The sequence below is a fragment of the Micropterus salmoides genome, unplaced genomic scaffold (genome assembly GCF_014851395.1).
Source record: "Micropterus salmoides isolate LMB-PRFRI ecotype aquatic unplaced genomic scaffold, ASM1485139v1 Ms_hic_scaffold_7, whole genome shotgun sequence".
NCBI lineage: Eukaryota > Metazoa > Chordata > Actinopteri > Centrarchiformes > Centrarchidae > Micropterus > Micropterus salmoides.
This window is the reverse complement of record NW_024044459.1, coordinates 10,273,757-10,298,066: the sequence shown is the minus strand read 5'-3', so window position 1 is coordinate 10,298,066 and position 24,310 is coordinate 10,273,757. Positions and strand designations below refer to the sequence as shown.

General features: G+C 41.9%; 1 protein-coding gene across 1 annotated transcript in view; it reads left to right on the top strand.

Annotated features, from left to right (window-relative positions):
- The window catches only part of prkg2 (protein kinase cGMP-dependent 2), a 34,115-nt gene that overhangs the window by 6,000 nt on the left and 3,805 nt on the right, over positions 1-24,310 (top strand). The window contains 13 exon segments of the mRNA XM_038704055.1: positions 1,313-1,479; positions 7,276-7,389; positions 9,184-9,289; positions 10,276-10,339; positions 14,836-14,913; positions 17,580-17,674; positions 18,287-18,355; positions 18,936-19,034; positions 19,179-19,329; positions 20,562-20,698; positions 21,832-21,921; positions 22,201-22,342; positions 24,097-24,260. Coding sequence (XP_038559983.1) covers positions 1,313-1,479; positions 7,276-7,389; positions 9,184-9,289; positions 10,276-10,339; positions 14,836-14,913; positions 17,580-17,674; positions 18,287-18,355; positions 18,936-19,034; positions 19,179-19,329; positions 20,562-20,698; positions 21,832-21,921; positions 22,201-22,342; positions 24,097-24,260 — 1,476 coding nt within the window.

The following is a 24,310-nucleotide window of genomic DNA, read 5'->3' as shown; positions in this document are numbered from 1 at the left end:
ATAAAGGGCCGGATGTCATCTGCTCTCGTTTTATAAAGCCCAAAGCGATAATTTATTACACACGATAAGGAGGATAAACAGACCACCCACCACCTGCACCGCACACCTCTCTGAGCAGCAACCGGGTCTCATGATCTATAGTTAGCATTCAACCGTGGCTCTTAACCTTTTTGGTTTACAACTCCCCAAAGGAAGTGATGTCTTCTTCTTACGGCCTCTTGCTGCAGCTGTTAAAATGCACACCGGTGAACTTTGACAGCTCATGATGATTTTATGTTTTCGCTGTTTCGCTTGATTCATTGACGGAAGAAGCCCAAAGGCTGCGAATAGTCATCTTTTCACAGGAGACAAAAATATTTATCACGTAGACTAAAAGCAGGGTGAGTAATGTGGACGTGGGCGCCCTGGTGGCAGCATTGGGAGAAGTACTTAAAAAGTAGCCTTTATGTAAGGAAAACAAGTATCAGACCTACAATGGAAACGTTACTCCATTACTAGTAAATGTTTTACCTCAGTAAAAATGGCCAGAAACTATGAGTAAAACATACTCTAGTATGAAAAATACAAAATTGAAGAACTCACAGTAAAAAACGCTCTTTTGCTGTTGCGTGGAAAACATGCATCTCCATTAAAAAAAAAGAGAAGGTATATAGATTAGTTAAAGAATGACAGAAGGAAGGAAAAAAGTAAATTACGAAAGTAATTGATAGGGAGACAGGACGCAAAGTAATAAAAAAATTGGAAAGAACATAATGAAAGAAGGAAGGAAGACAATAAAGTAGTAAAGAAAGACAGAAAAACAAATATTCACAAATACGAAAGCTGGATGCAGATTCTTTTCATTTTTGCTGGGGTAAAAAAACATTACATTATTGATCAAAATTCTTGATGATTAATTTCTGTTAACCAACGATATGTTAGTAGATATGTTGAATTTAAAATATGTAAAGTAACAATTAACTACATCTGCAGTTAAATATAGTTTAGTTGTAAAAAGAAAAGTCCACCTAGATGGAAACACTGAAGCTGCGGTACCTCTAAACTTCACTTACACTAGGTACAGTACTTGATGTAAATGTATTTAGTTATTTCCACCTCAGCCTGCAATGTCCTGCCCAAAGATCTTTATTTCTTTCTGGTTCTCTCTCCTCCCTGCTGAAGGCACAAAAACAAATCTAAAGCAAAGAAATGTGAGAAATGTGATGTCCCACTATAATTATACAATAGCTAACAACCCAGCAACACTCAAAAACCACCAGTTATTTTCACAGCAGAAGTCTCATTTCTAACTCTTCCTCTGTGGCGGTGACAGTGTGAAGAAGCTGCTAACAGATGCCCTGAACAAGAACCAGTACCTGAAGAGGCTGGAGCTGCAGCAGATCAAAGACATGGTGGAGTGTATGTATGAGCGCACCTACCAGCAGGGAGAGTACGTCATCAAGCAGGGAGAGCCTGGGAACCATCTGTTTGTCCTGGCAGGTAGGTTCAGTCCTGTTTGATCTTTGTCTTAGTCTAGGATAGCTTTTATTACATGTGATGTCCAGTATGTGAAAATAAAGCACATTGCCTGCAGGTGATTGGGTAACACCTCTGACACACCCACCAAATGAGAGAAAACATACCTCGAAGCCCGTTGAGAACTGTTGCACACCATTTTTGAGGAAAAATAAGCAAACCGGTGCAAAATGTTTTGAGATTGAACGTGTCCAACAAAGGTTGAGGTCAAGGGCCACTGGACTTGGTTGAAGAACGTCTCGGGTTATGTATGTAACCCTTGTTCCCCGAGAAGGGGAACGAGACACTGCGTCGGTGACGACACTATGGGAACGCCTCTGGGCGTGGCAGGGCTGAAATCATGAATGAAACTACTCCAATCCTATTGGCGTTGCTAGAACGGTAGCATGTGACGGCGTAACTGGAGGCGTATATAGGCACGCCGGCACACCGGACACATTAGCTCTTTGCTATGAAGCAAGGCACTCCAGGCGGGGCGAGGTGTGGCCGACCGACGCAGTGTCTCGTTCCCCTTCTCGGGGAACAAGGGTTACATACGTAACCTGAGACGTTCCCCTTCGAGGGAACTCGAACTGCGTCGGTGACGACACTATGAGAACGAGAATACCCACTATTCCACGCCAAAGCCCCCGCCTGCCCCCCCCAGTGTGCAAAAAACCTGTAGGCACGACTAGGAGGAGAGCGCATGGGTGCCGGGTGTAGAAGGAAGGTCCAGACTGTAAAACCGGATGAAAGTGTGAGGAGTGGCCCAGCCAGCTGCCTCACACAAATCCTGGAGCGGAGCGCCTACGAGGAGGGCCCTGGAGGCCGCCATGCCTCGAGTAGAGTGTAAATACTCAGTGCTCTGACCGGGCAGAGCAAATGAAGTCTCCCGTCCTCCGCCGTCACATGAGGTGGGGGATGAAATGCCTGCAGCACCGTGGACCCTACCAACCTGGACGGAACCTTAGGGACATAGCCCGGACAGGGGTGCAGGATGGCTCTGACCCTCCCTGGGGCAAACTCCAGGCAATGAGGAGAAACCGAAAGTGCCTGGTGATCCCCCACCCTCCTCAGAGAGGTGATAGCGAGGAGAAAGGCCATCTTAAGGCTTGGCCTCAGCCGACTCCAGGGGTTCGAAGGGGGCCTCAGCCAGCGCTTCGAGAACCACCACCAGGTCCCAAGTGGGAACCCTGGAATGAGTCACGGGTCTCATCCTCCGATTCTGATTCAAATAGGCCACCACCGCCGTGTTGTCGGTCCTGACAAGGACGTGGCAACCGCGGAGAGCGGGCAGAAAACTCCTCAGAGCTCTGAAAACCGCCAACATTTCCAGGCAATTTATGTGCCAAGAGAAATGATGCTCCTCCCAGGAGCCTCTCGCAAAGCGGCCGTCCATGACCGCGCCCCATCCCGTGAGTGAGGCGTCTGTCGAAATAATTGTTCGGCGACAGATCGCTCCCAACACAGGACCTTGGGACAGGAACCAAGATTTCCTCCTTACAGACAGGGAACGAAGGCATCTGCTCGTAACCCATATCAGACGAGCATGGAAGGTCTTCTCCCTCTCCTGGATGCCCGATAGGTTGAGCCACAGGTGCTGCTCCGGTCGATGGCACGGGCCGTCTTTTCCGTAACTCGGAGAGACAGGTCCATGGCTCTGCGGAGCTCGGCAACGTCCTCCTCAGAGGGGCCTCCTCCCGAGTCCATGTCTTTCAGCAGGTTGGCCTGGTATGCCTGCAAAACCGCCATTGTGTGCAGGCTCGCACCAGCCCGGCCCGCCGCTGTGTACGCCTTGCCCACCAGAGCAGATGTCACGCGACATGGCTTGGTAGGCAGCGCCGGCTCTTTAAAGGACGACAAAGTGTAGAGACCGGCGTGGAGGCGGCGCGCCGCTGTAGGAAGTGCTCATCCAGCTTACTGGCAGCCTGTGTGTCTGGCATGGGCTGCGGCCAATCAAGCTGGAGCTTGCCCACCGCTCGTGTCACCACCTCCAACAGCTCGTCATAGCTCGGCGCTGACTGATGACGTTGCTCCGGTACCTGGAAATCTTCCTCCTCCAAAATGCTGAGCACATCCAGCTCCTCAGAGCTGGACAGCTGCAGCCTCTCCGGGCTCACACCCCGAGCGGGAGAAGCCGAAAAACGGGCTCCCGAACGGGGAAGAGGGGAGTCGGAGCCAGCAGACGAGGAACGGGAAAAAGCCTCAGCAGTCCCGATGCCGTCGGAAATGTCGCGCTGAGAGCGCATCCGGCCGTCTCCGGAGAAAAGAGCCGCACGGGACCTCAGCACCCTCAGGGGCAGGGCCTCGTAATGGCCGCAAGCAGCTCCCTGGTCATGCGGCATCCCCAGACAGGAAACGCACAGGGCATGAGTGTCCCCAGCCGTGATGTTGCGCGGGCATGGAAAGACACACTGCCTGAATTGCTCACCAGCCATCTCTTCTGCTTCTACTTCCAGGTAATCTTTCCGTACTGTGGTAGCTTTCTTCTGCGTAGTCTCAAATATGCCAGAGTGCCTGCTGAATAGAAAAAAGCTCATGTGTCTGGTGTGCCGGCATGCTTATATACGCCTCCAGTTACGCCGTCACACGCTACCGTTCTAGCAACGCCAATAGGATTGGAGTAGTTTCATTCATGATTTCAGCCCTGCCACGCCCAGAGGCGTTCCCATAGTGTCGTCACAGACGCAGTTCGAGTTCCCTCGAAGGGGAACTGAAGAAGTCTCCTGGATGAGGGACGAAACGTCTTCTAGTATCTTCTCTAGTATCTTTGTTGGATAACTCTGTCCTGGATGACTGAGAACCTTCACAGACAGATTGAACGTGCCCCCACTGACTGTTGGCCCGCCATTAGCCACCTCTGTTCTAAAGGGCAGAACAAGCATATCATGTAGAAAATCCTGGGAAATTATGAGTTGCCTTTCGGCTCTGGGCACGTTTTGCAGTTTTTCTCCATTTATTTGTTGCTCTTCTGCCAACTGTGCTCTAAGACTGTAAATTAACTCATTAACTTTAAATGCTATCTATTTCTCTTCACACATTTCTCTTCACTTTTCACACAGTCGCATAGAAACCACAGTTTGCAAAATCATCACAGACACTGAGTGAAGATTTCATCCAAGAGCCTGGTGCTCACAGTATTCTCAGTGTTGTTTCCAATGAAGACAAATTGTGTTGGCTCATTCATTGTGTGAAAAAATGTGGAGGTAGAGAACCTTTGACTCCATAATTAGTCTGAAGTCCAGTATAAAGAGACACCGTGTTTGTTACCAGGTGCTATAAAAATAGAAGCAAAGAAAGTTGGGAAAAAAAACTGTGATGTAGGTGGAAATATCTGTTGCACAATGGTCTCTCCTCCCCAAAAAAACATTCTTTCAGTGTGGTGTTGGAAAATTTACAAACCCAAATCTCATGTCTACATCCTGAGGTCATGAATTTGGCCTGTGAAGATATCACTGTAGTCATACCAAGCTTGGATTTGTCACACAAATGATTTTATCTAAGGTGTCTGGATGTCACTGAAAATCTATGACCTGATGTAAACGACAAGCCAGATATGGAGTCATGTTAAGTTTACATTCAGTTTTGTGTATCACTTGATGATTGCAGGTGTAAACTTGATTTAATGATAAACTTGAAAAACTATTTAATGGACTGTGATGAGTGAGAAGTGTTTTCTTTATGGGATTTTGATGATTGTGTGAAGAGTTTAAAGAACACGACATCTTTTGGAGCAGTTGTGCTTGTGCAAATGAAAACACAGTTTGTGTCACGTATTCTTAAAACCAGGCCTGTTGTGCCTAACAATCCATCAAAGAAATAGAGAAAATGACTCAACCTTACTTTTCATCTCTTTATCCACATGTATCCTTTGCAATATGCATATTATCTTACATTTGACTACATTTTAAGTGACCAATTACTGAGTTGAAATAGTGCTGACTGCGGGGTTAGAGGGTCTGAAACTAAAATCTCAATTTGGCAGAGTCACCTGCCACAATGGCATGTAGCTGCTTTTCTGACTATTTTGGATGTATGTTCTCAAACTTTGCCCTTACTGGCTACTGTACAGCCTCTCTGACCACGAGCCAATCAAATCAAAGTGAAACAGCTGCTCTGCATCCAGCAAGATTTTGACTGGTTCCACTGCTCTACACAGATTAATGGCATCTGAACTTTTGCAAACCTTTATGCCAGTTTGAAAGGTTAACTAGCCTAATGTTCTTCTTTGTGGAAAATGTGGATTATAATTATTTTGGCCAGTTATTCGTAATTCTTGGAAGTTGTATACAATATAAATTCCTCCTGTTTATCAACTCGTGGCAGGAAAGCAAAAAAGTAAATTTTGGATAGTTATTATGTATTCATCTAGTCACCCAGACACAGTCTTATGAAGTCCATGAATCTTATATGCACCAGTTTTTATAATATAAATATGTATCAGTTTTGACTTATTTTTTACTTCCTTATTCGTGAATTTATTTACTTAGTTGTTTAATAAATTTTATGTAGATATGTAGATTTAATGGTTGAGTTGGTCGTTTTTTTTGTTGATATAGGAAACTTACCGCTAACCTTTTAATCATTTATTGGGGTGGTGATGGTGCAGTGGATAAGACAGATCCTTTAGTTTGAGAGACCCGGGTTCAATTCCCCACTGTGATACATCCACTAATGTGTCCCTGAGCAAGCCACTTAACTCCTAGTTGCTCCAGAGGTGTGCAATGCAACCTTTGACATAATTAGCAACTGTAAGTCGCTTTGGATAAAAGCATCAGCTAACTGTAAATCTACAGTAACTGGTAGGTCTCGAACTTCACTGACAACTCTCTCAAAGTAACCAGGCAACAGTGTTTTTTTAGATGACCACATGGCCTCTTAACAATGGTTGGTCATCTGCCAGTGTGGTTGGTGGTGAAATGAGCCATTCAGAGACAAAATGTCCTTGCATTAATTCTGCTGCTGGGTGTTACAGTGATTTCTCACCCACCAGGAAAATGCAGCAGTTCAGTAGAGTAACTGTAACAAATGCAGTCCTGACACATCCAGGTATGTCCAAATGTCTTTAGAAGGACGAATTTTCAAGATAAATAATGAAACAGAATCTTAACTCCGATGTTACTCTGAGAAGTAACAATGAATCTGTGACACCAACAAAACTGAATCCAACACAGCTTTTGCTTTTCTGATGTGAATAGTTACTAAGTAATTAAAAAAACTGCTTGTGATGAATGATTATTCACTAGTGAAAGCCCTTGAAATAATCACACAGACGTCAGGAGCCAGTGACTGTAATCTCATTAATGAAGTCTTTAATTTGAGTCATAATTTCTGCAGCAAATGATTTCATTTCAGGGTCACTGACCGACCAATAGCCTAAAAATATGTCTTAAGTTACTCTAACAGTAGGTGGGCACAAAGGGCAGGGAGGAGGCTAATTACGACAAAATTTCACACAAATGTCTAATAGGAAGTATGAAGCGTGAATTATTATTATTATTATTATTTGCGATACATCTGAGAATTTATATTGTAAAGAAGCTCTTAAAATTCACAAAACCTGCAGGTCTCTCTAACACATGATTGCTTTCAGTTTTTTTTTTTTTTACAGACTCTATCCAGTAACCTAGCCTGATGTTCTGTCTTAAATCAAAATTAATTGAATGAAATTTAACTGTCATTCGAATCTGCCGTTAGCACATGTCCGTCTCCTGTGTTTTCATCTGTGTCCTAATTGTGGGTTTAAAAAAACAATTGATTGTCCTCGTTTCATATTTACAGATGGGAAGCTGGATGTGTTTCAACATAACAAACTGCTCACATCGATAACTGTGTGGACCACGTTTGGAGAATTAGCCATTTTGTACAACTGCACACGGACTGCATCAGTGCGAGGTAAAGACTTTTCCTTTTATACAGTAAAGACTAAAACTACCTCAGAACTCAAGATCAGAGTGTACTTTTACATTTTATGCATCGGGCAGAAGCCATTCTCAGATTGCCCTGACTGAATGAAGTAGCAGATGCCAGGTACCAGGTGGCAATAAGCTGTCATCTCATTGGTGACTAAGACCTAAAGCTGAAACCATTGAGCAGTGGCCAAGTGTAAAGTGCAAGGTTCGGCATCTTCACTCATTAGGATGACAATGACTCATCCAACACAAATGCCCCTGATCTAATGTTTTAGCCATACCCTTACTCCATGAGAAAGGACATTTCTATCACTGCTTTAGGCTTTTAGAACTACCCATAACCCTTTGCAGATAACTAAAAAGAAAGGATGAATAGCAGTACATAATAATTAATAATTTAGCAGGCACTCACTTGGTAGTTCGTTCCAACAAACACAATTGGTTGTAATTATGGGTAGGAAGCCAGTCAGTGTTTCTCGTCCTGGTTGCTGTGATAGCGGCTCCTTCTGGAGATAAAACTAAATTAAAAAAATCATTCATTAATTTTATGACACAGAGGAGCAGAATGCATATTGACAGTTATATAGGTGTAGTGGATTCATTTAATTTTGAGGTTCATGGGATGGTGATGGTGCAGTGGATAAGACACATGCTTGTGGTGTGAGAGACCTGGGTTCAATCCCCCACTGTGACACATCCACCAATGTGTCCCTAAGCAAAACACTTAACCCCTAGTTAAGTTAACCCTGCTCTAGAGGCGTGCGACCTCTGACATATAAAGCAGTTGTAAGTTGCTTTAAAAGCGTCAGCTGAATGAATAAATGTAATTAACAACAGCTGCCACCTGATGAATTTTGACTGTGGTAAACGATGGTAGCTACCTTTTGTATTTTCAGCCACAGTGACCAATGAAAATTTGTTTCCCATCCTGTCCGGTACCCTTTAACATCATATTCTCTTATATGTTCCAACGCACCCCTACTCCTAAATGTAATCACTTCTCTGACCTTCATCTGAGTTGCAGTGACTTCTTAAAGTTGAGGAATCACCTGATAGTGAGCGCAGGAGAATCAGCAAGGGTGTGTTGACAAAGGCATTACATGATATCCACAGCTTTGCATTCTGATTGGTTTCACCTCCTTGGCATTTGGAAAGCGCATACCGTGTATTATGTGAGTGCTCTTTGTCCGGGTTTGTATATTTACCCAAGTAATTGACTGGTGGCCCTTGGGGGAGGGACACTTAATTGACCTCAATATTCAGAGTGTACTGGAAAAACCGTGACAGTTTGACACATCTCTCCGAGTGGGTTTTACATGATGACAGACAAAGTGGCAAACTCTTTCATTGCTACCGGTTTGTGTCAAACTTTCACAGCTACAGTACTTCCTCATTGTACCAACAGAAGCATGTCTCAGAGTTTCTGTAGATTTGATGTGACTCACCATCAAGATAGGGTACAAATTTCAGTGTTTTTCCTCGCCTCCTTTGTCCATCTGACAAAAAAAAACAATAGGTAATTACTTTGTGGTGATAGAGGGCTGTAATTACTATAAAATGGGAAGAAAGATAAGGGAAGGGAAAAGAAAATGTTTTTGTTGTCACTCACCATTCCATCATGGTTATCAGTCTACAAGCTTTCTGCGACATGCTATTGAAAACAGTTATGGCTCCTTTAGTATGTACTAACCAGGGACACAGGTTAACCAGTTATTTGTTGAACGGTCAGAACCATGACCATGCCCACTTTCTGATTGATATAATGGTGTTTTTACAGCTGTGAACAAAGTGAGGACGTGGGCTTTGGACCGAGAGGTATTTCAGAACATCATGAGGAGGACGGCTGAGACGCGACATGAACAGTACCGCAACTTCCTGCGAAGGTTAGCCTCAAGCAGTAACCAATCACGCCACCCAATTAGGAAGTATTAAGAAGTACTTTTTAGAGGACATGGTAGAAATATGGTTACCGAACATCTACATCAAACCAGCTGATAGTTAAGGGTACATAGTGACCACCAGCTGGTAGCCAGTCAACAAGTCACTCTGTGATGTGTTATGTTCATCACTGTACAAATCTATTTGACTGATTATATATAATTAAATAGCAAGGTCAAATTGGGGGCGCTGTTAGACACGATAACAAAATGAAGTTTATCTTTTGAACAAATTTAAATTTGGATAAACTAAGTAGTTTTTCTTACCGCAGCAAAAAGACTGTTTTACCTACATTTAAAGCTGCATTAAGCAATTTTGGACCACTAGGGGGCAGAAAGATTCTAAAACAAACTCATAGCTACAGATTCTTGACACACCACTGGTTATCAAGTGATTGTGGGTAATTTGTTATCAATCAGCTACTTACAGGCACATCTCACAGACACAGGGCAACATGGGATCCTGTTTCGTTTGTGTCCTTCTGATGAGTTGAATATTCATTCAGCTTTTTGGCTCTCTTTTAGTCTGGTTTGGGTAGGTCTCTGTCTACACTGTGAGCTTGGTAATGGAGAGCTGACAGAGAGGCGAAAAGAGACCAAAAGAGAATAAAATCTGCATAGAGCTGCAGAGTATGGCAGCAGATATAAAGTCTGAGAAACAGCCTGACACAGACTCTTTTTAGAGGTCTAAAGTATATAAAAGCATGGTTAACACATGCACTGCCATAAAAATCTTAACTTTAGAAACAGATTAGATTAAGTCTAGATCATATAATTTATCAGTTACATTGTCCTGGTGCATTACTTGATTACAGTGACACAAGAAATATAGTTCTACATGAAAGGTCCCTGGCAGCATGTGTATACTAATTTTATTATAATGTACATGCACAAATTAATGTTCATCATATATGTTTTATCTTTTCTGTCAGTGTTTCCCTCTTGGCTAATCTACCAGAAGACAAGTTAAGCAAAATAGTGGACTGCCTCGAGGTGGTAAGTTATTTTGTCAAACTATCTATATTTCTACTGGAGGGACAATTTGACTTTTGATTGCATTGCCTCGAAATTGCACAACCCTCTGGCAGCTTGAGGGAGCCCCAGCGTTGCAGATAGCTGCTGTCAAAATATCATTACCATTTGGCCATATACCATTACTGCGTGTCAGCATATTTTTACTGCCTCCAGTCGGCAAGACCTTACAAATTACCTTGTTGATGAACAGAGCTGATATTATTCCTGTCATAACCGGGCACTGTATATTGTTACCATAATTATTTGACCAAGGCCCCAGAAAGTGTTTATTCAAATGGGGGGACGAGTGATTTCTTAAAGATGTGCGAGGGACAGGCTTTTGGTGTGAGAACATGCAAGTGTGTAAAAGTGAATGTGTATGTTAGTGTGTATGCTGAAACAGGCAGGAGAAAAGCTTACTTCAATTCGCCTCCATAAGCATTGTATTTCAACAGTGAAAGAGAAAACGGAGCGGAGCTTGTCAGCCTCGGGTCAAAAACAGCCTTTATCAGCGTCTATTCACAATGAAAACTTCAAGGACGTTCTTTGCTATCGTTGGTCGTCTCACTGCTTTTCCACTTCAGGAGAATTTCCTTATTCAGTCATCTCTGATGGAGCTGATTCTGTTGCCCTTTTGGGGGGGGGGGGGCAGCTGTAACTTAATAGTGGTGCAGATGTTCCTCGATAATCTGCCAGATAATATTAAAGCTTCTTGTCAAACAGTGGGGGAATGGAATTTGGTGTGTTCTGGTGTGAGTGTTTTGCCTGTATAGTATGTCTGTGTGTGTGCGTGGGTGTGTGTGTTTGTGTGAGTGGGGATCGGAGTACCTTGCTTTAAGGATTCTCTGTCAGGTGTTCAGTGTGATCTGCAGAGTTGCAGCCTATGGTATGGTATCTGAACTCAGCGAAGATATACAAGCTAATTTAGGATGCTTAAAATTGCTTTTTTTATGCAGTAGCTTGCTGCTTTGTGACCCCCTTTACTGAGCCAGAAATTTTGATCTAGCAACATGTTACAGCTAAAGAAAATGATGTTTGTCTCAAGAGGCGGATCAATTGTACTTGCTGACATTTTTATTACCTTATTATATTGGAAATGAAATACACATACACACAGCACCCCTTAAATATATCTTATTGTTTGCTAAAATTCTCTAAGACAAACACAGGCTTTGAGAGCTAGATATTAGATGCTCTAGTGGACAGTGTGTCAGTTGGCAAACCTGAACAATATCATTAACGTGCTTTCAGAGAGTGAGCATTTACCGCTGCATCTGTTTGATATAATGTGTGTAATAGTTCAGCACATACACGTAAACCAAGCAAAATGGCAAATTGTCTTTGTTCAGTTTTTGTCTGGATTAATCAAAACAAGGTGTAGGCTGTAGCAAGATGATGATGAACAACAGAATAGGTTGTTTGGCGGTAAACGTCACATGATCCATATGACTCGAACAAGTGCTTTCTGATCTGCCACCTCAATGGTTAAGGCCTAGTAAAGTTTAGGCAACTAAAGCTATTACATGTTTAGAGAAAGATCGCCTTCACGGTTAATAGACATTTAAATTGACCGTTGGTAAGAGATGGAACTGTGCACCCAACCAGCAGCAAAACAAAGACTTATTTTTTGCATAAATGGTAGAGGTTGCTTGTCTGGAAACCATAGGTGAATTTAAAAGTTTGACACATTTGGAAATACGGTTATTGGCTTACTGGCTGAGAGTTAGACGCAATCACATGTGGCCGTTAAATATACGTCTACAGCCAGCAGCTGGTTAGCCTAGCCTAGCACAGAGACTGGAAACAGGTGGAAACAGTTAGTCTGGCTTTGTCAAACAAAATCCGCCGACCAACAACTCTGAGGCTCACAAATGAACACGTTATGTCTCGCTTGTTTAATCCATACAAACAGTTGCAGGGCAACCAGCAGAGACTCGGAAGTTACTGTCGATCTATTCCTTCAAGAGTGTGTGTAAGACTGTCATGACCAGGCTCGAAGGCCATGACAAAAAGTGGGAAAGGCCACAGCGATTTAATTAACAAGGTTTATTGTAACATAAGATGATCAAAATAACGCTTAAATTATGGGATGGGTTAGTCAGCAACATCAGTAGTGTAAGTGTGGCTGAGTGATCGTGGTGTAGAGTGTTGTGGTGTTCAAATAAAAAAGAAATACAACGAAAACCAAAAGGTGTAGCTGCTGGCAGGGAGGAAGAGAGAGAGAGATGATCTTGGAGGTGGAGCTTTTATTTCCTGTGGAGCACTGGGAACAGGTGTTCCCGATTGGGGAGGGACCACTGCAATCAGCTCCTCAAACAGAAAACTAAATCACCATTGCAGTACTAACAAATATACAGTCAAGCCACACAGGTGCGTCACAATTAGTACTGTAATTTAGTTGAGTGTACAAAAATGCACAACATATTTTGACCCTCTGACTACATGAGCCACTTGTTTACAAGATTTCTTCACTCTTTGTCCATAAATGCTACTTCTCTGCATATTGGCGATGACTGAATGTAATAACTGTCACTGTCGTATTTCACCCCTTTTTAAATCATTCATGCATGCTCATGTCATAACTCATCTTTCATCCTTGAAGGCAGTTACTGTGCTCGCACAGGACAACCGGCCACCTGGGGGCTGCTGAGGACTGGGGTGGTCTTAAAAATAGGTTTAGTCCTTCCTCTACTTTTAATGTTTCTGTCACTGGAAGCAGAGGGAGACGTGCAGTTGAATATGTGCTGTGACTGGTCGATTGACAGTCGCCAAAAATAGGATGGCTGCAGCCAACATAGCACATGCACACACAGCAGAAAGTGGCTTTGCCTAACACCGACATGAGCAAACCAAATCAGAGCAAGACGATAGTGAAGATACAAAGGGGATATACGTGATTGTTAGGTGTCAAGGTACTTGATGTATCTTGTGAAGAGACATGCTTTTAAGCGTTTTAGTGAAATGTCCTCTTTCTTTCCAGAAAAGGTAAATGTTTGGCTGTCAAATTCTGTCGCTCCCCTGCACAGTCACTGTATCATCCAGACAGTCTTTATAAACAAAACTTTGGCATGTTGTCTCTGCTGTCACGGACGGGTGTTAAACTAGGCTCTCCTGAAGCGTAAACGGGACGTAAACAAGCTCGGACGCTCAAGGAAAATGCCACTTGTGTCAAGAGTTTTGACAGTAAACACCAGGGAATGTTTACGCGTGGCTGCTCTGATTTGTTTGTTCACTTTTCGCCAAAGTCCTCTATAGTCAAATGGATTACAGCCGCTGTCTCAGTGGTGAGAATTTGGCATCTGTCCCAGAGAACATTTCATCCTGGTCACCTTCACTCTTTACACTTCCCCTTCTTCACCTAAAAGCTTTAAAAAAAGGAAGGCGATCCAGCAGCTCGCTGATTCAGCAGCCTGGCTTTAGTACTGTGGTTGGGATGGCGTGTTAGGTTGGGTGTGAAGAGAGAGTGAGTGACAGCGTGAAGTGAAGGAATCTGTTTCTGAATGAGAGCTCAGGGGACTGAGAGAACAAACTGTACATCAGTGTTTAATTCAAGAATATTTGTCATTCAGTTTTATGATGCTCGTAAAACTAAACTAAACATTGAAACAACCTTTCTCAGTCAAGCGTGATCTTTTACTTCTGCACCAACTGGAGTGTGTCGGAGTGTGCAAATGGCCATCTTACCAAGTCTGAGTCTGTGAGTTAATACCATGGCCAGTGGAACTACTTGTGTCTGATTGGCTGACATGGACCTTTATAATCAGATCAAGACAACTCAAGGTTAAAACACAAATTTAAATCAGTGCACGAAAGATATATTTAATCTACAGGCAACCACAGCAACTATACTGATTCTTTAGGCTCTGTGACCATTTAAGTCTCACTGGTGCCAGTGATGACATAACTACAAACAAACTTAAAAAATGCAAGATGATTTGAACAAAACATTTTCTTTTTGCCTGTAACAAGTGGCATATGATATAAGGATGAATACACTCCTGAAAGGTTACTTGACATATAAAATAATGGACTTGGATAGGACTTTGAAATGTGGTCTTCACTTCTACTTTGCTCATTATTTCAAGATATCATATATCAAGGCCACTGAGAATTCTCAATTTGTATTGGCTGGCATTCATTTCTTGTAACAGACAGTAACTGGACACCAAATTCATCATATGACCACGATCATGAAAGGCCCACATGACAGACATTAAAAGCATCATAATTAACATGCACTTTTGACCTATATTTCATGTTTCATTAATCCCATGAGCCCCTTAAATCTCCTCCTGATCAGCAGGATGAGAAGCTCTGAATGAGAAAGCACCATGGATGGCTGAACTCCAGCTCTCACCCCGCAGGGGACTGGCTACCAGGAATCAGACCGGCCGGGTCGATGATTAAATCAATGTAATGCTTCAGTTCTGACTACTGTCCTCCCCCTTCTCACCCCTTCTCTCCCCCTATCCCATTAGGAATACTATGACAAGGGAGAGTACGTCATCCGGGAGGGAGAGGAGGGCAGCACTTTCTACATTATTGCACATGGAAAGGTAACGTATCTTTGTAACATGTAAAATCAACAGGTGGACACACGCACACGCACACACACACACGCACACACACACACACACATGCATATCATTTAGCTTGTAATTTATAACTCAATCACCTGTTTAATAGTTGCAATATATTAAATGTTACTTTGCACAAAAACGTTACTTAATAAGACTAAGCATCTACAGCCATGCTAGCAGCTGTAGCTAGCCGACAGCTAGCGGTGCTTTGTGCTTAATGCTAACGTCGGCATGCTAACATGACAGCATGACAATCCTAACATGGTGATGTTAAGAAGGTGCAATGTTTTCCATGTTCCCATCTTAGTTTAGCTTGTTAGCAGGCGTTTGCCCACTAGCACAAAACACAAAGTGCAGCTGAGGCTGATGGGAACGTCATAAAAGCACAGTATGTAATTATTGCTGCTAGGGGTCTCTCTCATCAAAACAATAACAAAAGACATAGTTTGATGATGTTGTGAAGTAGCGTGGAATCATGGGAGTGTTGTTAAATAATGGTAATGGCGGTATCATTGAAAATCTATCTGCTATGACTCAGGCAGAAATCATGTTCATGGACAAGGTAATGTATGAAAGTTGTATTCATGTTACATTTAGTCACGTTCCCCGACTCCCTTCTTCACTCTCTGTCTCCCATGTTTCTCCAGAAGTTTTAGAAACTTGAGGGGGTAAAGAGGATATGACGCCATTGACAGGCGACCAATTAAAATGCACCTTGAATAAAATTACGTAGTTTAAATATTGCCTCAAGGCACAATTACAAGGTGTTTATTTGTCATTATACGGCAGGTTGTATAACTAAACGGAATTTGTAGTCCCTTCATGCTACACACATGACATATAATTAAGTGTATATTAAAATACGGTACATTTAAAATAACATAAAAACATATAAACAGTTATTTATACATATATACAGACACATTTTTTGTAGGAATCTTTGGAATAATGTAAGTATACTCATCAAAATATAACATAGGGCTGGCGTTATTAAACATTTTAATGTGGAAATATTATACCTTTAATTAAGCAAATATTTGGTCAATTTGATCAACCTGATGGTGGTGCTAGATGGTTACCAAAATGATTACAATTCATCCTGAGGGACAGACCGACATTTCTGTCCCTAGAGCCACGCTGCTCATAACTGTACTCAGGGAGGAAACTTTACTTTATGGAGAATTAACAACATGCAAATATTCAGTACTTACTAGGAAATTCAGCTAATTATTTTTAAATAGTTTTTGCCATTATTCCGCCTGGTTATGATAAGATGTTACATGGGCTGCACTGCAGAGATTTCCGACAATGACAGTGATTGGGTCCAGAGACGCAAGCCTTAATCCTGTCCTCACAACAATAAAATAAATCTTGGTGTCTCGGTTAGACAATACTGGGTGGCGTCTCTGTTTCGCTGATCAGGATGCTGCTCCAGTCTTTGCAGCTTTACTCATCAGTCAGCATGAATGTTGAATGGCTACAGAAATACCACTACTCCTAAAGACTTGCAGGTCCTGGACTCATTCTTCCTCCATCCCCTTGAATTTGGTTTCCACATGAGCATAAACCAAAGGGCATATGACATATATAGCAGGTGAATCTGTAATTCAATGTAAAGTAATTTCCTGATGACAACTTTGAACAATTAACTTGTTGATTCACTGACGCAAGTGCTTTTAATCATTTCAGAAGTTTATTATATCAGACCCTAATGGTAATTGTTGTGTACCTGACCCCATGTCTGAAATCATGCTTGAAGGTTATCATAACCAACAGAAACAAAATACGTGTATTTCACTTCAATCACAGACCACATTTGGCCAATACTCCAACAAATGTTGGTCATTCTGTATATGAGTGTGGGAGGTGTGGGACTATGACAAACTCGCCCGTCTGTCCGTCTGATAAGTCAGCAACCTGACACCAGGGAGCGAGGGGAGATGGAGAGAGGCCAGTGCTGTCCACAGGGGACTTTCAAAATGCCATTATGAGCCGATGTGAGACAGCAACTCCTCAGTGCTAAGCTAACCAGAGGGCAACACATGTTGTATAGGAGGAAGGGGGCTAATACAGGAAATGGCTCTACTACCCTCCACCCCCTCAACTCTGACAGAGCCTGCCACCAAAACAAACAGTGGAAGTGAAGGTCGCTGAGGTCAAACGGGGCACTTAGCTAAAACACAACCCGGCCGTTACGGCTGTGATGTCATTGTGCCATTTCTTCGGCAGGATGATGCCACAAGTGGGATGTTTGACCTCGACCGGGGTGGGCCACTTTAAAGCGTCACAAATTAAGAGGAAGTTTCACAACATCCAGGCTGCTGGAGTATTTTTTGTTGAAAACTGCTGCTCTACATGCAACGGTTTTAGGAACGACAAGCAGAACAAACAGCTGATTAAAACCCTCTTACAGCACATGTGTCTATTTTGACAGCATGTCAAGAAAACATCATCATGTATCAACGCCACTCAATCACTGAGTGCCCATCATGTTCCAATTACTAATATTGAATGTGTCAATTATATTAATTTCTAAGAATAGTAAAATTGAAATCACCTGTAAAAGCTACAGCAGTGAGCTGGAGACACCAGTGTGAAGAAGTTAAATGTGCTTTAAAGATCCAGCTAACTGTGTTGTGCAGGTGAAGGTGACCCAGACCACCGAGGCCCACAAGTTGCCGCAGATCATTAACACACTGCAGAAGGGGGACTACTTCGGGGAGAAAGCCCTTATAAGGTAAAAGCAAACATCGATTACCACCACAGCATTTTTTTTACTCTGCTCACGCCTGTTGTTTTTTGGTAGTCTGGTGGTTTTACTAGTCAAGTCAGGTTACGTAATTTATATATATATATATATATATATATATATATATATATATATATATATATATATACAGGAAAGCAGTGCCTGCTTACCATACCAATAATAATGAGAGGAAGAAGCAGGCTGAAAAAGCTTCTGGTGAATATGCAGCCTTTCCAAATCTGCAAAATAAGGAATTGTGCAATTTAATTTAACCTCATTACCTGTAATCTGCTGAAGGTAGCTGCGTTATTTCTCACTCATCACTGTCAAATTCAATTTGAAAGTAGGTTTTAAAGTAATTTTGGTTGTATCTTCATCACCTTGCTTAAAAATATATTGAACATATTTCAGGGATCCAAAATGTTTCATATATTGATTCTTTTAAAGGAAAACCAGCTGTGACTATCTTTAAAAGCTCTTTCTGGATGCTCTTTAAATACAGAATTTCCACCTATTCCTAAAATAAATTATCAAAACCGTGGGCGGAGTCAGAAGTGTGTGTTTTCATGTATGTGACGTACATCTCCCTGTCTCTTTCAGTGATGACGTCAGGTCAGCTAATATCATCGCTGAGGAGAATGGGGTGGAGTGCCTTGTCATCGACAGAGAGTGAGTATTGTGACATTTGAATTATAGTTTTCTGTTTGGGAAATTAACACCCACAAAATGTTATTCCTTCAGTGACAGAAGGTTATCAAGTATCACATTTGATTTACAGTTATTAGTATAATGAGATCATTTTGTTTTTCCTTTCCTGCCTATGTCATGTTGTAACTGAATGTGGTTATGACAGAAAATTATAAAATGTTTTGTGTGGTGACCTACTGAGACTGAGCAATAGGATTTGTATTTGTTTTTGTTTTTAAAATTATCATCATGAAGCAAACGTTGGGTGAGTTTTCTTCCACAATCAGTTCTGGAAAATGCATGAATGCCAGCTGAAAGTGGCCGTTTGAGTAGGCCCTCGCATTAACACAACCTAATGTGATGATTAGGAAACATACAATTGGGTACTTTGGTATCTATCAGCTGCTGTCGGCAGTGTGTGAAAATCTTTTCTCTTGCCCTGATGTCCTGCTGTAAAATGTAGTTCTTTACCCCAGTGGGACACCTCACTTAAATCAAAGTTGGGGTTATGAAGCCGATCATCCGACATTCCACTGTTGACGTGCGGTTGTGGTTTTTCTAGGACATTTGATCAGACAGTGGGCACCTTCAATGAGCTGCAGAAGTACCTTCAAGGCTACGTGGCAACACTTGATCGAGACGACAAGAAGAGACATGCCAGGTAGGTGCCGCGCTGTGTGTTCAGGACAGAAAAGTTAATGAAGAGCTGCGTTAAATTTTGGTCTGATTAACAGGCATTTTTGAACCATAAAAAAGTGAAAATGTAACCATGACATGCCGTATCCATGTCTCTTTTGAAATCCAGGAGGTCAGTGTCACGCCACCAGAGCCAACCGCTTTCAGCAGACGTCATCCATCTGAGGGACATGGTGTCAGCGTTCCCTCCATGCAGGCCCTTCGACCACCTGGAGGTCATCGCTACTCTTGGGGTCGGCGGCTTTGGACGTGTAGAACTGGTGAGACCTGAATCTATGAATTATTATCATTATAATTTTCGGTAATAATTTTTAATAATACAAACTGAAAATCCAGAGGGGAGGTTTACTATAAGCCCTTGGGCGGTTCTTACCTATCCTGCATAATCCTTACATTGTATTTTTATATATATTTATCTGTCTTTTGTGCTACTAAAGAAAAATTATAATAATAATAACTATGGATTATCGTTTAGTTGATAAATGAAAAAAGTCATTCCCATGTACTTTGTAAAAAACTACTTATTTGTTATTCTAGCCTTTAAGCTAACATGGTTAGCTAACTGGAAAAAAAAACTGGTTCGTTAGCTTTGCCACTGTTATGCTGCATGCAAACCATATAGAGGTGGCGAAGATACCATTTCACAAAGACAAAGGTAATTGTGACAGCAATTTTTCTGCAAGGTCTGACATATGCAACTTTGCAGTAAACATATGCAACTTTGCAGTAAACAATATAACAAATAAAAAAAACACAAATCTTTCAGGGGAACTAAAGAGTTAAACTGGAATACAACCTTATTAACAAACTAATTATTCACTGCGAAGATTACACTTACTAACACTGACAGTTACATCCGTCACACATGACAGGAAAATTCAGGCATTTTGGCAAAATCGCAGCTGTTATCAGTGACATTAATGATGGCTGCATTCCATTCAAGTGTCCCAGTAAGATACTGTATACCAGTCACTATGCATTATCCCATGGCCGTGGATCTGGAACACCTAAATGGAATGCAGCCTTTATTAAAGGATTAATTCACAATTTAAGTCCGTCTGAAAGTAAGGTGTCCATATGAACAGGTTTTAATTTCTGTAATCATTCCTCTTTTTCATACTGGCCTTTAAAAGATCCCCTCCTAAAGCGTTGCCAGTGTAAGTGATGGGGAATCCACAATGCTAAATTTGTGCAAAAATGTATTCCAAATTTGTTTTGCAGTTAATATCAGGCTGTGGCAGTCTTCAGTCTTCAGATAAACTTTGGTCAATGACTGTAGATTGCGACCCCCATAACTTACATTGGAAGTTCATTAGGATTTCTTAATAGTCAGTATGAACATGCAGAATGGATATAGCTAGCAAAACCTGTTTTAATGTTCATAGGGGACTTGAAAACCTGTTGCTATCCTATACCTTAATGTTATTTACAGCTGTGCTTATCCTGCTATGACAAGCGAAATGGCATCTCATCCTGTCATTTCCATCTGCAGGTGAAGGTGCGTAACGAGGACATCACCTTCGCGCTAAAGGTCATCAAGAAGAAGCACGTCGTGGACAACAGGCAGGAAGAGCACATCCACTCGGAGAGGAAGATCCTTGCTGAGGCTCGCTCGCCTTTCGTTGTCAAGTCAGTCCTCCTGCTCAGCCTCCAAACCCATTTCCATTTCTTATCCCACATGATGAAACTCTGCTCCATTGGTCTGGGAAAACAGTGTGGCGCTTATTAGTTTTTGATGAGATCACAGTTGAGGCCTCGAGCTGATTAAATCTTCTCAATGGGGCAGAATGGCAAGGGATATTGAGATGTCTGCTATGAAAATGTAGTTATTTGTTATGAAATATCGCAGCAGAAGCTTCTCTTTGCCTTTTGTGAGATTACGAAGATCCAATTTCACTGAATGCAGTGGAACAGACTGTGGATATTAAAGCCATTCTTCACTTTCTGAAACACTCCTCCTACTGACATCCACTTCATACACTCTACCTATGTATTTATTTTATCTTTTTCATATGTTTTTACTATTATCTCTTCATATTTCTAATTGGTTTTCAAGAGTGATGTAAGGTGATCTAAGATTGAAAACTGTGTGGGGTGACAGTGTGTTGGGGCGGTTAACATCCGCTCAGCTGTCTTTTACAATCATATTGAATCTGTACGTGCTCCTGGGTTAGTCTTTACCACAGGGGTCAATGAATATCACATTAATTCACACCTTAAGCTATAATAATAATAATAATAATAACAATAATAACAATAATAATAATAACTTACAAAGAACATTGAAAAAATAACCACTGGGGCCACATTAATTAATTTAAGCATCCTGCTTACTGTTTGTAATCTGTTTTGCATCATATGTTCTCTCCCTGCTGCTCTTTTATATGTAGTTAATCAGTTTACTGTTTAATAGTAGGAAATCAAGTCTGAGTAATGCTTTATTTTACCAGTTAAAACGTGGACTATTTTGGCAAGTGATTATTAAATCTGACTGCTACTAATCTTACACTGATAATTAAATTAAACAGGAAGACTAGAGGAAGCAGTACATTAGAGAAAGTACCTGTACCCTAAATATTTTATAATCAGGAAAACAGTTTTATGTTTGACCACACAGCCTGAAAATGAAATAATACTTTTCATATTTATAATAAAACCAGAACAAATGGAGATCCTAAATGATAGAACAGGATGTTCATTGATCTGTTTACATGAAAGCTTTTACTTGGAAGCTTAACTTGTCTGTGCTTCTCTCACTCCAGACTGTATCGCACGTTTAAAGATAACAAATATGTGTACATGCTGCTGGAGGCCTGTCTGGGTGGAGAGATTTGGAGTCTGCTCAGAGACAGGTAGGAGACCAACTGACTGATGCCACTGATGCTGTTTCATTGAAAATGTTACAAAATCCCCACATTTAGCTTGTCATCTAATGAGGAAGCACAGACTTATCCTGTCTTGCAATAAGGAAACTCAGGTCCAGTTGTCATAAATCATTGAATAAGGACTGCCTGTGGTTCAGTTGCTTTTGTGTAATGAGACCACCTCTCCTGCTTCTCTGCCAACTGAATGGTGTCAGATCTGACCCTGCTGCTCAGCAAAAAGTTTAAATTTGGCTTTCATGTCTTTAGGGGGAGTTTTGATGAGCCCACTGCCAAATTCTGCGTTGGTTGCGTCACAGAAGCTTTCGATTACCTCCATCGCAAGGGTGTCCTCTACAGAGATCTGAAGCCTGAGAACCTCATGCTGGATAGTGAGGGATACATCAAACTGGTGAGCATGCTGCCAGCGAGTGAACATCTTCCATCTTGAAAACATGAAATAGCTACAGTCACAGCTGGCAGGATATATTTTTTAGATCCTCTCTATAAAGAGTTTGGTCCCCATTGATGAATAGTGTGTTTCTAGTAGCTCTAAGAATTCAAGTCCAGTCACATATTTGCACTGTTGACAACTAAGGAAGCCTGCAGCTTCAACTTCACAAGCCACAAACATTATTCTTGTAGCTTTTATGTATTTCAATGACTGGCTTTTAACCTTACACTGACTGAATAGTTATAAAATTATGAGGAGAAGACTATGCACTGTGATGGTGTGTTTTTATATGGCCCAAGTGCACAATACGGACAGGAAGCGTTAGTAAAAAGTAACAAGTTTATTTACAATTTCAAGACGATGTGCATTTATGAGATCTTGCTAGAAGTGAAAAGGGGCATGTACTGAGAGCAGGGCAGGCAGCAGAAACACACAGATTAGGCACTAAGGTAGAGTGGCAAAAATCATTGGCCGTAGTGCAGTACAAGACAGAACAGATGATCTGGTGAAGACTGTAGTGAAGACCTGAGGTTTAAACGCAGAGGAGTTTGATTACTGGGATATGCCTCAGGTGCGCAGAGTTGGAAAACCACACACACACACAAAACCACCTACACGTAGAGAAGATAGGGGAACCAGACAGAAAAACAAGGGAGGGGGAGAGAGGCACAGCAGAAGGAAGTGGAGGAAAAGTACCGCTGACCATGACATATACTCATCTGGGGATTTTATGAGAAAGCCAATAAGCACCTCAGTGTTACGCAATAAAAATGCAGGCCTCAAAGGCAGTGTTGGGCAAGCTACTTGGAAAATGTAGTGAGCTAAGCTACTAGCTTCTCTACATTAAATGAAGCTTCACTACACAGAAGCTACCCCCCCAGTGAAATGTAGCAAGCTAAGCTACAGCAAATTTTTTAATATTTTATAGTTAGGTCATTATATATATATATATATATATATATATATATACAAACACACACACACTAGTTTATATTGAACTTCATTCCACAGTAGCAATAGAAGCAAAACCTGCTCCAAACAGAGTGTGCGTGCAAGAGAGAGAGCTAAATCACACACACTGAAACTCTCCTACTTATTGCCACATCATTGCAGCTAAATGTATTTCCTCATGCAACAAACAGAGAACCATTGTTGTTTGTATAAAGTTACTTAGAGAGAGAGAGAGATCTCATCTCATGGAAACAAGTTTCTGCCACTACATATCAAAGTTTCCTCCTCACTAGAGGACGAGCTGTCCAGGCTGGACCCTGGTCCTTCTCACAAGGTCTTACAGTAACTATCACAATAGAAAGTAAACTCTATCGCACGTGTCTTTATTCCCCTGCAGCAAAGTCGCAGACATCAGCCCAAGGATCGGTACATGATGTCACCGTCACACGGAAGCGCTTCTGCCGGCCGCACACACAGGTCCGTGTGTGGCGGTGGCGTCACTTACTGACCCTTCAGAAACGCTTGGGGAAATGTAGCGTGTGTGGAAGCTGCCGCACTACTCGGTCAATAAAAGAGTTTGGTTACTGAAAAGCTATTTGATTCAGAAAATAGCGACGCTACCACCAAGCTACTGAGAAATGTAGTTAAACTAGTAACGGCGCTACTTGTAGCAACGCTACTGCCCAACACTGCTCAAAGGCTTGAGTTCTGGGAAAGCCCTAAAGGTTCCCTGAGTTAACTGATCAACTCTGCCTTCCCAGGTTGACTTCGGTTTTGCCAAGAAGATCAGATGTGGCCAAAAGACCTGGACCTTCTGTGGGACACCGGAGTATGTGGCCCCTGAAATCATACTCAACAAAGGCCACAACTTCAGTGTGGACTTCTGGTCTCTGGGCATCCTGGTGTTTGAGCTCCTTACTGGCAGGTTAGTGCATGTGGTCATCTGTGCCTCTACCTTATAATCATCCTTCTTCT